The sequence below is a fragment of the Anser cygnoides genome, chromosome 3 (assembly GCF_040182565.1).
Source record: "Anser cygnoides isolate HZ-2024a breed goose chromosome 3, Taihu_goose_T2T_genome, whole genome shotgun sequence".
Lineage (NCBI taxonomy): Eukaryota > Metazoa > Chordata > Aves > Anseriformes > Anatidae > Anser > Anser cygnoides.
In genome coordinates, this window is record NC_089875.1 from 39,866,045 (window position 1) to 39,881,111 (window position 15,067).

At 38.8% G+C, this 15,067-nt stretch overlaps 1 protein-coding gene across 13 annotated transcripts in view; it reads left to right on the forward strand.

Moving 5' to 3' along the window:
* The first annotated feature begins 2,383 nt into the window (after positions 1-2,383).
* Positions 2,384-15,067, forward strand: part of RGS7 (regulator of G protein signaling 7) — a 268,219-nt gene continuing 255,535 nt past the window's right edge. For 5 of the 13 annotated variants that reach the window (XR_010830253.1, XM_066993975.1, XM_048079901.2 and 2 more), the window contains exons 1-2: positions 2,384-2,744; positions 3,744-3,851. Coding sequence is in view for 11 of the 13 variants with exons in the window: in XM_066993975.1 (XP_066850076.1) it covers positions 3,774-3,851 (78 nt within the window). In the remaining 2 variants the exon portion in view is untranslated. The remainder of the gene's footprint in view (positions 2,745-3,743; positions 3,852-15,067) is intronic. The other 8 variants (XM_048079904.2, XM_066993976.1, XM_048079905.2 and 5 more) reach the window with 3 other exon arrangements.

The following is a 15,067-nucleotide window of genomic DNA, read 5'->3' on the forward strand; positions in this document are numbered from 1 at the left end:
TTTCCTTTTGATATTAGTGGACAAATGTATATTGACTTCTGCAGATCCAGACTGCTGCTCTGTCTACATACTTGAATGATTTATCGTTAGAATATAACTTATGGTAATGAAATTTGTTTGTTTCAAAGAAAACATATAAACCCCACCCAACTAGTATAATATTTATTTTTCTTTGTGAAATTAATCAGTGTGTTTAAAGCAAAAGCAAGATTGGAGGCAGAATCGCCAAAACTCTAACTCAGTTGAGCATACCTCTGCCTTTATTTTTTGAAGAGGTTCTCAGATAGTAAAAGCTTGGAAATGTTGTTGCCTAGATTTAGTCAGCTTTGTTGGGGAGTTTTTCAAAGACTCATAACTCCTGCCAAAATCTACTTGCTGAATGGCTTATAGGAATTAGGTGGATTAAAGACACATTGTAAACAAATTTGTGTATGTTGTCCAAGAATTGCAATACAAAAGTTTTGTTTTCTGTATTTTTTTTCACTTGGATTGGTAGTAAGATGAGGCAGAGTAAGAAAACAAGCATGTGACTTTATTGGAAACCTGCTAATGTTCGAATTTTTTAATCCCCTTTAACACAAATTCTTTACTAAATGTTGGCTGGCAGAGCAAATGGAAGGAGTATGTGTAAATCAATATTTTTAGTGATTTTTCCCCTCTTTTATGGTAAAATTGCATTTGAAGCATATTTTATGCAGTTCCCATTTTTACTCTCAGAAATTTGGACAACAGTCTGATAAATAAGAATGAGTTTACTGCTATTCAACTTTTTAAACAGATTTTGGAAGACTTCTCCCTTGACATCAAGTACACCTATCTGTCTTACGCAGTCAAATCTGTGGTATCTGAACTACTACAACACTGCTCACTTGGGACATGTATGTGATGGCTAGAAAAATTGTAGATTGAGATCTCTATTGTTGGTATTCATTTCTCAACAGTGGACTGGACTTAATCACAGGGTCTGTTGGAAGATTAGAATTTTGAGGTTTCATTGCTTAAGTTCCTCAAGATGCTACTGTACATCAAGAGGATTTTTAATGCGAAATGAGCCTTTTTCCAGTTCTGTTTATTCTTTAGTTTCATATTTTTCTCTGCCACTCTTTTCACCCTCTGTAATTCTTTTCCTTTACTTTCCTCTTTTGTTATCAAATTCTTTCACTTGTATTGATCTCTCTTCCATTTCAAAAATCCAAATTTCTCTCTAATGCAAACCATTTTCCTCAGCGGCTTTCTCTTGTGACATACTAAATTATTCTTCTGTGGAAAAGTCTAGACATATGCTGTCTGCTACAGAGCTCCTTTCCTACCCAGTATATCCCACTGAGCTGTGTTATTGATTCTTATTCTCTGTTGGGTCACTTCATCTTTTACTTCTACTCTCCATGAAGACCATTCCAATTCATGTTTGAGGTCAGCTGTCTTTACTTCAGTGCTCGTTATAGGACCATTATTAAATATATCTTCCTTTCTTCCACTTCCCAAGAAGTCCAAATCTTCTTTGTTTTGTACTGAACAATGTGGCTCACTATCAATGCCTTAGCTAATTTGTCACTTTCTCTTTTTAAGGACTTGAAGGCATCTGTAAAACTTGAAAGAGTAGTTAAGATTAGTTATCAGTAGTTACTAATAGCTAACTTCTAACAGGATATTGTTGATTTGAGTCTCTTTGGGATGTGAGGAAGGTAGAAAGACTGAGGATGACAGTATGTATAGAAATCTCTGTGTATTGTGGGATTCCACAAGTGCACGCTCCACAAGGTGCAGTGCACAGTAGATTTTTTTCCAAGATCATCCTTGAAATTTGAGTTACTGTTTCCAGACAAGATGCTTTCAAATGGGAATATCCCAAAGCTAACCACTTAAGTATCTTCTGTTCTTGTGGATGTTGCGTACAGGGTGTTTCAGCACTTGGAAAACAAAAGCATTCTTATCCATGTGATGTGGAAAAATATGACCTGCAGACCTTATTTTTAATTTTATCATGGTCAACTCTATATGCCTTTGCAAACGATGGACAAACTGGACATAGTAAAATAGCCCTGAGGATGTCCTGAGGTGTCCTCAGGGCTCCTTCCCATCAGGTTGGCACAGACTTGCTGTCTCCTGCTATTCGGCGGTCTGCAGTGCCAACGAGGCACGAGCTCCCCACGGATTTTTTCAGCAAGAACGAAGGGGTGCCCAGCACAGGGCCGAGGATCAGGCAGAGCCGATCACCCTGCTGCTGCCGGTGAAGGTGCAGGAAGGAGATACTGGGGAGCAGGTGTCGCCTAGCGCCTCGCGCACCACCTTCCCTCCTTCCTTCCCCATCCCATTAGCCCACATTTCTCTTCCTGCCCAGCCCTCCGGCGCTGCCTAATCTCATTTCCAGGGGCCGCTGCCAGCTCTGCAGCAGCTGCAGTTCCTTGGCCGCCGCTTTCGGCGAGGCGAGGCGAGGCGGAGGCGGCGGCGGAGGCAGCAGCAGCAGCAGCACCTTTGACGTGCCCGTCCCCCACGTGACGGCCGCTCCACTGCGGGGCGGGCGCTGCGCTGCCGCCGCTCCGGCAGAGCAGAGAGAGAGAGAGAGAGCCGCAGCCCCGGCTGTGTGTGCGTGAGTGTGTGCGTGTGAGCGCCTGTGTGTGTGTGTGTGTGTGTGTGTGCCCGCGTGTGATGAGCGAGCGCCGCCGCGTCCCCCCGCCCGCTGCCGGCTGACGCCGCCCGCGCGGGGCGCGCCCGGAGCCGCAGGAGTGACCTTGGCCCGCCAGGTGAGGCGAGCGCGGCCGCTGTCCGCGGTGCCGAGCGCGGGGCCGCCGCTGGCCGCGGTGCCGAGCGAGCCGCCGCCGCTCTCCGCGGGGCCGCCGCTGCCCGCGGTGCTGAGCCAGCACCCGCCGCTCTCCGCGGTGCTGAACGCGCCGCCGCCGGCCATTTGCTGCGCCCGGGCGGCGGGGAGGGCTTCGGAGGGGGGTGCTTGGGGTAGGGCTGAGCCCGCCGGGCTCCCTGCGGCCGCCGGCGCGGTCTGTAGATGGAGCACGTTCTCACACCTGCCTGCAAAGCCAGAGCGCTGCCTTGGTGCAGCTCCCGTGTGGCCGGGGGGAGGGAGGGAGGGAGGGCAGGATACGGGGCTGGCGGCCGATCCGGTGGCTTGTGGTGAAGTGCGAGGAAAGTAGGTGAAAGCAACCGGGAAGGCTTTTTGCCTTCTTTCTTATCCCGCCCCCCCCCAGTCCTCCCCGTGACCTGCTTCCCTCCCCCGGTACATTACATGGTGAATTGCGGAGAAGTTGAAAGTGGGTGGGTGGCTTTTTGTGTGTTTGTGTGCTGTGAAAGTTGCTTTGGCCCAAACAGTGAGGAAAGGGCAGCGCTGCACATGCAGTCATGGCCCCAGTCGGTGCCCCCTAAACCGTGGTCTTAGGTGCAGAACACCCGTCACTGTGTGACAGTGAAGCTGTGTAGAGGAGGGAGGAGGGCTTTGAGAGGAGGCACCCACATGATATGGTGGCTGGTGGTGTGTCAGGGAGCTATTCGGAGTGACAATTCATTACGGGCTAAATTAGATTAACATATTACATTCATTACTTACAGGCAAAAGAGAGTAATGACAGTAAAAGGTGATTTAACTGCTTTACTTTGGTGGAAATATCTGTTGGAGTTAAGGGCATCCACTGATTCTGATAATGTGTTGGTAAAAAAAATCAGGTCCGTTAATCATCAAGAAAGGAAGGAGACCGGAGGCAGTGGCTTAATGAGACCACTTTTACCTTTTACAGCACAACAAAAGCAGATCAAATCTGTGGGACATGGCACAAGGAAATAATTACGGGCAAAGCAGCAACGGGGTGGCTGATGAATCCCCAAACATGCTGGTGTACAGAAAGGTAAGCCTTTATGTTTTTCAAAAGCTGAGGAAGGTACTTCAGGAAATGGTGACGTCCTGAACTCTTTTGCCTAGCAAGTGAGGCCATCATTTTTACTGTTTCTCTCCACTGTACTGAATAGAAGCTACTGCTGTGCTTTGCTGTGAATGAAGCAGAATGATTTCTGAATACAATCACCTGACATGGACTTGGAGTCTTTTTTTATCTGTTGACATTTATGCTGCCTAATGCAGATCAAATGGCATGTGAAAAGTAGATCTATATTCCAGGTACTGCTAGTGACTCCTATGTTATGAAGTGACTGGATTTGTTGTTTTGAATGGTAAAACATACATGTGTGTGTCAGCTTTGCGTCATGTTCAGGATCAGTTGGCTTTGATTCGAAATACTTGATATATTTAATTCACTTTATGCGTAGAAACATATGATATGTGGTGGTGGTGATGTGCCAGAGACCGGAAGATGTTTTGAGTTCAAGCGTTCACTTGTAAAACCTATTAGTAAAATGAATTCATATATTTTAAAGCAAAATATTAACTACATAATATATTATTTTGCATTGCTCTCTCTGGGCAAAGATTCTTAAAGTGTAGGAAAGTCAGAACCATTAACTTATATGAGGAGAAAACTGATTAAAGATATTACTTATCTGCAATCATTAGAACTTAAAAACAAAAGAAACTGAAACGAAACAAAAAAACACAACAAAACAAACATACACTCCAGGGATCCTCTCTGGGAAGGATTTCTAAAGTAGTTATTCTAATAGCATCAATATACAAATTTCCAGACACTGAACTCCAGGAGTGGGGGTTATTTAACTACTATGCTTTCATTTATGTGACAGTAGATGCTTGGGGATTTTGAAATGGTTGATACACTATTTTTTTATTTTAAACTTGGCAATTGTGTTTATTTTCATAAATCTTTAATTGCATTTTTCAAGAGAGAATAGCAATTTCTAATAATGGAGAAAAATAGCTGCTCTTGCACACTGAAATACATAATTACATAACTACTTGTTTATTCCTAGAATGCAGTGCTTTCTAACTTGTCATTGTTTTTATCAGGTGGAAAAATCAATATTTTTTAGAGGCACTGACTTTTCTTTTTGTAAGTTAACTGTAACAAAATATCCAATATATACACAGTTTAGTCTTTGAGGTGAAATGAGGTATCAACAGTAAGTTATCTTTTCCCAGAAATTATAAAATAGTCTTAAAATTAAGATGGATACATGGTTTATTTTTCTTTCCTATTTTCGAATACATTGCTGATTTCAATGGGTTCTAGTGGTATTTGCTCTTTTGAAAAATTAGATTTTTTTTAAAAGTGAATGAATTTATGAATTTAACCGTAGTTATACGTCTCTGTAAGATTGCACATCTAGAAAAATACAGGGTTACCTTACAATTGACATCACAAGTGTGATTCATTATGAAATCGTGTGCATGAATTTATATGTAAAGATGTTCTGCATACATTAAAAGCAATGTACCAAAGTTTATATTATAATATAAGCTTTCATAGGGTTTTGATCTTTCTGGACAGAATCTTTCCATATTTGTCATGTACTCTATGCTGAGAAAGAAGTCTTTTCTCTGCTTACTTAGTACACAGAGGACAAACACAGAGAAACTGTCTTCTCCCGTGGTGTCTGTCTCAGTAGCTGTCCAAGCTTGTGATCTATTATATTTAGTGTGACCTCATGCCACAATTTAACATTGCCCCTGAGCAGCCTCCAGATTCAAAGGAAACTTCTGAAGCAGGTGACAAGAATCCTGGTGATGCAGGGAAAATTTGAAAATGGGGAGTGGGAATAGGACATAAAACCTCGGTTACATGTTCAGCATCGAATACATTTTCAGTTCTCTGTAAATCAAAGGTATGAGGATAGTATTGGTTTGTCTTCTAGTATAGCAATGGTCCTTCTCTTGTTATCGTTAAAGTGCAAGTGGTGCATCAAGTATTAAACTTCCCAAACCACTGATCTTCTACATTATAAAAATAGATATGGCATGTAATAGCATTTTTGTAGCACGGTGAATCAAAAGGGTCGTTTAAGATTGTTAGAGTAGAGAGAAAACTAAGAATAGTCTTCCCTTTGGCAATATTCAAGGAATAGGTGACAAAATAAAAACTTTTTTAAAAAATCCCCTACCTTTTCCTACAGTAAGTTATTGGTTGTAGTCAGATGTGTTATAATTTCTATGCCTAGAACATAAGAGAAGGATAGTTAAGTAGAAATCGTTTCATTTCAGAATATATTGTCTCTGAATATCATTCTTTAATAGCAACAACTAAATCACAGGATTCCTTGTAATACATTTGAAAACACAATACTTCTGTCTGTCATTGTGTTGGAAATGAAAGTGTTGTGCAGAGTGAACAAAGAGCTTGATCTGCCAGCTTCATGAAGGACTCTTTTTTGGCCAACTGAAAAAAAATATTAATAGTTATTAGGGACAAAAAAGTAAAAGTGCAATTGGCTGGCTTCAGAAGGAAAATGAATTTGAAGTCTTGTAATTTGAATAACACTGCTGGAATACTTTTTTTTCAGTAGTTTATACAATGTCAACACATGGAGTAGCATACATTTTCTGATATATGTGCCTGCAAGGAATAGGTGGGACACCTTTTCTTGTGATAATAAGAACTAAAATTTGGCCATGCTATGTGAAGACAATGACTTTGTCTATAAAACTGTAATTACGTAACCTGATAATTCTTGCTAGTATAACTTCCAGACAATCTGAACTAAATATATTCTAAACTATGAGGACTTTCAGCCGTGGGTTTCCTAAATCCTGATTATGTCAGGAGCATTTTGCAGGAAATATAAAGGGCGTTCTTTAGAGAATGAAGTTCTGGTGTTTACAAATTGAATATTTAAAGCTTGAATCATTATAGTGTCAGTATTGCTCTTTAAATTGCGAACTCTTGACATGAAAGTTTTTCTTTTTCTTTTTTTTTGATCTTTGGCTTGTGTTTAGTTACTCATCTGAGGGGTTGAAGAAGGACTATCGAAATGCAGTATAAAGTAATACTGAGTGTAGATACCATATTCTTCTTATAGTAGCTTGTATTCACAGAGTTTTATTGCATATTGCTTTCAGATATGAAAAATTTGAGGAAAAAAACAAACGAACTGTAGAATATTTTACTTCAATATTCCATGCATACATAACTCTAAAATGACTTATTTGAATCCGTGATGGAAAAGGTAGTAACATGAATGAATAGTTCCTTATATCATTTTTATGCTGCCTCTTAAGATGCTTGTGTGTCAGTGGTTTTATGCCTTGGGGAATGCTTTTTATTTTAATAGAATGTCAGTTGCATTATTCCTTTTGGCTATCAGCCTAATTATAAAGTAATGACATGCGACACATCATTGGTACTGACATACCTTGGAAAAATTCCTGAATTTTTCTGTCAGTAGCCTTAGGCAAACATGAAAAATGTAAAAAAAAAAAAAAAAAAAAAAAAAAAAATAAGACACTAGGAACCTTACCTTTTGCTCATACAGAAATCTTGGATTTCTTTAACGCTAGTTTACTGCTAGAAGTTAAGTCTTAAAGAAGATACTTGAGATGTAATATAAGGTCTATGTATTGTGTAGTTTCCCCTAGTTTCAGAGCCGAACTTACCCTGTTTTATCCGGTGTGTGGCACAAATGATTCAAAAAGAAAGAGTTGTCTTTGAAGAACTTCCATTTTAGACCTCCTGCTGGTCCTTCCAAACCTTTGTTTATCTTTATGGTCTGTTCTTTGTTTACTTTTTCAGTCAAGCATATGCTGCAAGGATTAGAAGTTTAATGGTTATTGTATTGCTGTCTGAACTAGCTTCATTTGAGAGATGATAGTCTTATTTTGTAACAGTAAGATTAACCTAGTCTGAATAGTAATATTCTTGTGACTGAGGCTTTGATTCTCCATCTTCCTCACTGCCCTGAATGTTAAAATACCTTTTTCCAAAGCTGATTAGAATTGCTAACAGTTGGGGCTTTCATTGCTGTAATAAAGCGAGTGAAATGTTTGTTCTGTTCTTGTGTCAATTGTTGAAGGTCATATACACCAGTACCCATGTATAGAAAAGGCTGAATTTATAATCTCAAGCTAGTTCTTAGTTTACCATTTTCTGATATTATTTGTAGAAGCTATGACTCCCAGGTGTGATACTTTAAAAAAATATTGTAAAAGAGCATTAGAAAACAGTGGGCACCATCTTCCAATAACCATTCTTCTAACCTCTGCTTGTACCAGAGGTGACTTTCAGTGTTGAGTGCATATAATACTGTGTTCTCATGTGGCTTTTATGTAGTGTTCACTTAAAAAAGATTGTTGGAAAAAAACGTCAGGTAACTCTATTCCATAGAGCCTGTGAGGGTAAGGGAGGGTGTAGTAGGTGGCACTGTTCTAAGTGCTGTTGCTCACTCAGATAAGAGAAGAATTAGTTTGATACTATGCATTTCTGAATACACTGTCACAACCTATTTGTGCATCTTGCTCCCACCGAAAACTGCAGAGTTTGTTACTCCATTGTACATGCAAATGCCAGGGTGGTACCTGAATTTATGTTTTTGGGAATTAAATTACAGTAAACCTGTACAATATGATGTTTCTTCTTCAGAGCAGAATGATGATGCTGTTGCAGTTTGTGCAAGGTGTGAATGCTGTTCTTGGTCTTATTCTGACACTCCTATGTATAGAATTGACTGAGATCAATCCACAATTATGGGCCTTGGGAATTCTAACTGTAAGATGTGAACAGAATTTTCCTCCCTCTCCAGCATGAACATCATGAGGATGTTGGTCATAGTTCTGGAGTAGCTGGTTGCTGTTAAAGTAAGTGAGGTGATAGTTAGGGGGCAGGAACTTAATACTGAAGGACAGAATAGTTGCTAGATTCTGTGGAGTGCCTATGTTTTGCTGTATGCTCTCACCCCTTCTTACTTAGTTTGTGTTGTATCTACCTGCTGTGCAGTTGTTCTTTTTTATGCTGTATCCACTTCTGGAATAGTTATTGTCAACACTAGGTAGAGAATATATGCTTTGGCATCATTTATGATAAGAGCAGTATAAAGGATTTGACTGTCTTGCAACTATACAGAACCACTGAAAATGCAACCCAAAGAAACTTGATTAAAAAACCGTCTACTGGAGTCAGCAGGTGGCTAGATCTGCAGATGTGAGAGGTGCACCTGCCCTGTGTGTTTGTTTTAGTGATTCCTGCTGATATTTTTCTTTCTTTCTATTCTCCTCTTCCTTCCACTAGGTGTAGAAATGTATCAAGTGATTTCACAGTGAGAGGTTTACTGCTTCTTACTGTTGTTCTAAGCTTGATGTGCTCAGATCACTAGCATTACTGTCAAATACAAAAACACCACAGAATTCTGTGCCACCATGTTACTTTCTTTCTCCATCCCACGTGCCATCTGAAAACTGTATGTGCCTGTTTTGATTGTGCATTGTCATTTTTAGTTTCTCTCCGTTTTTGCTTTGAAGCAGTCTACATTTGTAACTATGGAAACAATGATGCTATTGATAGTGACGTGCAATATGGAGTCAGAAGTTGTTTGTTTTGGAGTTCTTGTATTTTGTTTTCTTTTACTTCAGACTTTCAACATGGTTTGTGGAGTGCAGGATTTTCTAGTAGTAACCTGTATCAGATGATGATATTTGAAAGATTCCCACCAAAGCTGATATGAATAAGACTGCATTAAAAAATGTGCATGTAAATAAAACTTGTTAAAATATGGCTATTTTTCCAATTCAGCAATAACAAATAATTGAAGTTTATTTGTAGTTTTAAGTATAGGAAACACCACAGCAGCTTCTTCAGATCAATCTGTAAAAGCTGCTGAAACAGAAGAAACTTGGTTTATGAAGACCATCTACAGTCTAAATCCCTGGTGGAACCTAGAAGAAACAGAATAATGTCATCAGCAGAATATATCTGGTGCTTTCATGCTATAAAACTTTTCATGCAAAGTGGTGGGAAGGGTTAAGACTGCAGATCTATTAAAATACAGTGTGTGAATGTAGTTAGTTTTCAACTATATCTTAAAAAAATTACAAAAGAGTTGCATATAATTATTGTCTGTGTTACCAATGGGTAAGCTGACGTATGTCACAGCACTGGAAAAGCTGGAAGGCCCTTTTTGATGAAGTAGAACAAGGTATTTTCTACAGAGAAAGGAGCCATCAGGGCCAAGCTTGCAAAATACTGCCTGGACTGGCTTCAATACATTCCATTATTATTACTATTTAATGAATTGCAGCAGTAGGGGGAAGGAGTTGGTAATGTGGGAGGATAACTTCTGTGGATTTTGATCAAGGCAAGGAAAGTCTGGATTTTAATAGTGGTAATGTAAACCTTAGGCAAATGAATGAGGGGAGAAAATTTTGAGAGTGGGGATAGTAGTTGGAGGAGACTGAACTACTTCAGTAAAAATCTTCAAATGAAACTTTCAGATGATGCTACAGTGAAGAAAAAGTAGGAAACAACACCTACAATTTTCCACAACAAAGGGATCAGCTGGGAATTTTGATTTTGGCTTTGATTTCCATGAGCTATAAAAAAAAAGTTGGAGATAAAGAGGTTGAGCTGGTTATAAGAGTACATGTCGGTTATAAGAATAACTGGAATATATATGGCAGGAATAACGTTGCCTGGTAAGCCAAACATTAGTCCTTGGAGCTGAACTGTCTGAGAACTGTAGCTTTATCTGGAGTGGGAGAGTTAATTGGGGTTTGTGCAGGAAAGCAAGCTGGCCAAGAAACTGAGCTGTAGGAACAGGAATAGAAGCACCTCATAAAGCCATCATAACTGCCAGTGAAGCTTTTACTAGGTAACATACAAACGTATTCACTGACAGGGATGGAAGCTTGGCATTAAGAAACAAAACCGAAAAAAACATAGGGGAGAGGAACTCAAACTGCAGAATTTATACATCTGTATATTGCAGTCTGTTAAATTGTTCAAAAATTGGTTTATATAATAAGGAAAAAAAATGTTCAAGTATGTATTTCAATTAAAACCCCAAATAGTTTTTAAATGGTGGGAGTCCAGAACTAACTATACTTTTTCTTGCTTATGGGAGCAGACTTCAGATTATTTTCCTTTTGGATTTTCACTGAACTCCCCAAAATAAGGAGTTGGTCCATATCATGAGCATTCAGTTATTCTTTGAGTAGTTCCATCATACCTTTTTTCTTTTTTTTCGTTGTGGTCTTGCTCATCTTCCCTAAGCCTAAACCAGTCTGTGCCTAGTTTATGTGATACCCTACTGTGGTAGCCAGTTTATAATCTCTGTATTATTTATCCTCATACAACTGGGGCCTGTTTTTTGTGCATGTGTCTGTTTGAAAGCTTCCTTTGTCAGATGCTGCTATGAGTTTCCTTCAATTTATTTGTAATGCTCTGTCCATCTCTGAGAAGATAGCTTTGTCGGCTGAGCTTCAGTGAAACTGCTTTGTCTGTGGAAGTGAACAGGGCGTTGCTCTTTTTTTACCTGCTTTTCCCTCAAAGATACATCAGGTTAAAAGTTTACTGTTGATGAATTAAGAACTGGAGAAATGACACCATAATGTATATTTTACACATCTGCAATGAAAAAGATGTATAACTCAGTTGCCTATTTTTCAAATATTTTACAATTATTTTGCTATTTCTACTCAGGGACATCTTTGATAACCACTGAATGGAATCTGAAGTGTATTAGATCCACGGTGTCATTCATATCAAAAATCCTTTTTAGGGAGATGTCTAAGGATTTATCATGTTGCGTTCATACAAAAAATGTGGTGATTTCATTGTAAAAAACCTTAAGCAAGTGTTGAAGAGATCCCAAGGACCAGCCAGATAGAAATCTATCCATGGCAGTTGGTGGGGAAAAAAAAAGTTGTCATTTTCCCATAATTCTTCTGACAAATTTATGAAAGGATACTCCTGAGAAGTGCATTTCAGGTAAAATGGGAAATTTGAAAATATTAATTCTTCTGCAACACTGCTGCTGCAATCTGTGATTGTTTTCAGTAGTATTTCAGTAGTCTAATCTGACAAAGAGATTAGTGATTATAAATATCCTCAGAGCAATGCAGAGTCCTGCTGCTGTGAGACAAACTGTGACAGTGGGGTGGGCCAGTTCTTGTGATGTGGTCTTGTGAGGTCAGGAATCTTACTGGCATGTTGCTTTTGTGACAGTTACGTTTTTGTGCATGTTTTTTATTGATTAAATAACAAGTTGCATTTAAACAAAAAGGCTTTCAACATGCATGGAAATTATTTTGGAGGGAATATTACAGCAGCCAAACCCGCTTTTATTGAGTCATATTTGCATATACATGAACAGAAAGCTTGTTTTAGAGGTACATGAATATATAATGGTCTTTGACAGTATGTCATATATATGATATAGCAGTATTGTACCTTTCCTACCACGTTGTAAAAATGAACTGCATGTATTTGTCTATATGATTCATTCCTCTTGTATATGCAGTGCCGCTAAAATAAGTCTGAATTTCTGTCTTTGAGATTCTGTTTGCAGTACTGAAGTATTTTGAATAGATGTTATTTAAAAATGCCCTAAATTCTGGTGGAGAAACACAGTTTTTTCTGATCTACTTTTATATCAGGATGAATAAGCAATTTACTGAATGCTTTTTAAAAGAAAGACATATTAGGGTCTCTTAACACCTACACTTCTCTGAACTCCAGACTGTAAGAGGTATAAATCTGTGAGCTAGATTCTGCCCTCAGGTGTAGATTCACGGCAGTGAATATATATCAGTGGGAGCTATACAATTACATTTGATACAAAATCTGTATCAAAAAGAAAAATGGTAAAGCTTAATCAAAACAAAACAAAAAACCAAACAACCTTGAGGTAGATATTTTTACAAGAACTCTCATTGTGTTGTATGCTTCAGTCTTTATGGAGTGCATATGGGACATTTTGCATGTGTACCACAAAGTCCTCGCTGTTGGCATGTTTAGTGATATAGGCATATAAGTGTGATCTGAAGAACAAAATTGAAATTGTGAAACAGGATGGCTTCTTAGTAGCGAATGTAAAACTTAGTGTATGAATAATGCTATCGTACAGGGCTATGCTAAGATTTCTCTATGGCTGGAATAGTTTTTTTTAGCTGTGTCATCTGTAAAATAGATGATACACAGTATAATTAAACTCAATCAAATTCTATAAAGATTAACCATTTACTTTGATAAATATAAGGTACTCTGTACAAAGTACTACCTGGAATGTGGTAATGTACTGTGATTGTAGGAATTCTCCTTTAGCCAGATAGAACACACTAAAGAACAAGAGTTCTACCCAGCTGCTCACAGTATTACTAGATTTCAGATGTCTCAGCTTTTTTTCAGAGTTACTAAGCAACCACAAATCTCATTCAAGTCACTAGGAGCTAAAGATTTTTAGTACCTTTTCACAAATCATGTCTATAACTCTAGGGTATCATCACATTACCTGAATGAAAGGAGCGGGGGAGGGGGGAACAGAAAATGAGATTCTGGCCCCTGTAGTCTGGAGTGGACACCAGCCTCCATCAGAGGAGAAGAACTATACAAATACGCATAGTGCTAATGCATTAATTTCTTTTCCTAAAGAGAAGAGAAATGCCTTTGGCTTGTATGAAACAGGAATAAATATTGTAGTGCTTTATCTGCACTCGTTTCTTCAAGTGACATTCATGTCTTAAAACAAAACAAACCCACCAAAAATGTAGTAAGAGAATGGTACCTTTGCTATAGGAAAATCATAATGGAATCATAGAATGGTTTAGGTTGGAAGGGACCTTAAAGATCACCTGTTTCCAACCCCCTGCCACGGGCAGCGACACCTCCCAGCAGACAAGGTTGCCCAAAGCCCCATCCAACATGGCCTTGAACACTTCCAGGGATGGAGCACCCACAGGTTCTCTGGGCAACCTGTTCCAGTGCCTCACCACCCTCATAGTAAAGAATTTCCTCCTAACGTCTAATCTAAATCTACTCTTTTTGTTTAAAACTATTACCCTTTGTCTTGTCACTACGCTCCCAGATGAAGAGTCTTTCCCGGTGTTTCCTGTAGGCCCCCTTTAAATACTGGAATTTTTCAAAGTTTAGGCAACTGTTCTGTTCTACAGATATTTGTGACCTGAACAACTTTCTTTCATTTATTATGGAAGAAAATGTTGCTGATCTTGCTTTCCCTTTGCCATCAACTCCACTTGTGTTAGAACTACTTTTGGTTGTTTAAGTGCATATTCAATTGTTCATTAAACATGTGGTGCTCTCATATTGAGGTAGCATTTTTGTCTCATTTTGATATATATATTGACAAAAACTGTGGAGATGTTCTATCTGTTTATTTAGTTTCATTTGTATTTATCTGCAGTGACGCATCCGTAACTGTCACCACGTTAACTTATTAACAGAAACTTAAGTATGCAGTTGATCAGGCAGGCCATAGCCAATGCTATTGTCTCTGGGATTCTTATATGCTTCTTTTCTCTCTGGAAATTGAGGCATACCTTTGACTGCAAGACCACCAGACTTACCTGTCCTTTCTAATTCTCTATTCCATTGTTCAGAAGCTCTTATTTTAAGCTATGAAAATGTTATAAAGGTATAAAAATGTACGTATGCTTCTGAAGCTTCTACCTTTCTTTCCAAGTCACTGATCTTTATTATGTAAAATAAAGATAACCACGGATGCTGAGATGTCACTCTGTTATCTGAAAGGGTATTAGCACACAACAGTGTATAAATTTTAAATACCTTTGACTTGCCATCCATCCTTTTTTAAAAAAAAAAAAAAAAAAAGCATTGAGGAACTACAATTCTTGCTCTCCCTTCAAATAGGAATAAATAGGAATTATACCATTTTTTCTCATGTGAAATGGTTTATTTAACTAGGTTATTTTATGGGGCTTATTCTTGGTCGCTCTCGGCAATATTGAAAGACATGGAATAAGTTCAAGGAGAAAATGCTGCAAGTGAGGCACTGAAGGAAAAATATTTAGCATTACTTCATTTTATCACTTGCAATGTGTTTATCTTCGAGTCATACCATCAATTGGTCTGGTGAAGATAAACAGGGTCAAACGAGGCCAGCACGAATCTGCAGGTGTTGAATCTGCAGGTGTTTCTGGAAATAGTGCTGAGATTCACTAGGTGGTGCTCTTCTCCCTGGGTAGTGAACAAACATC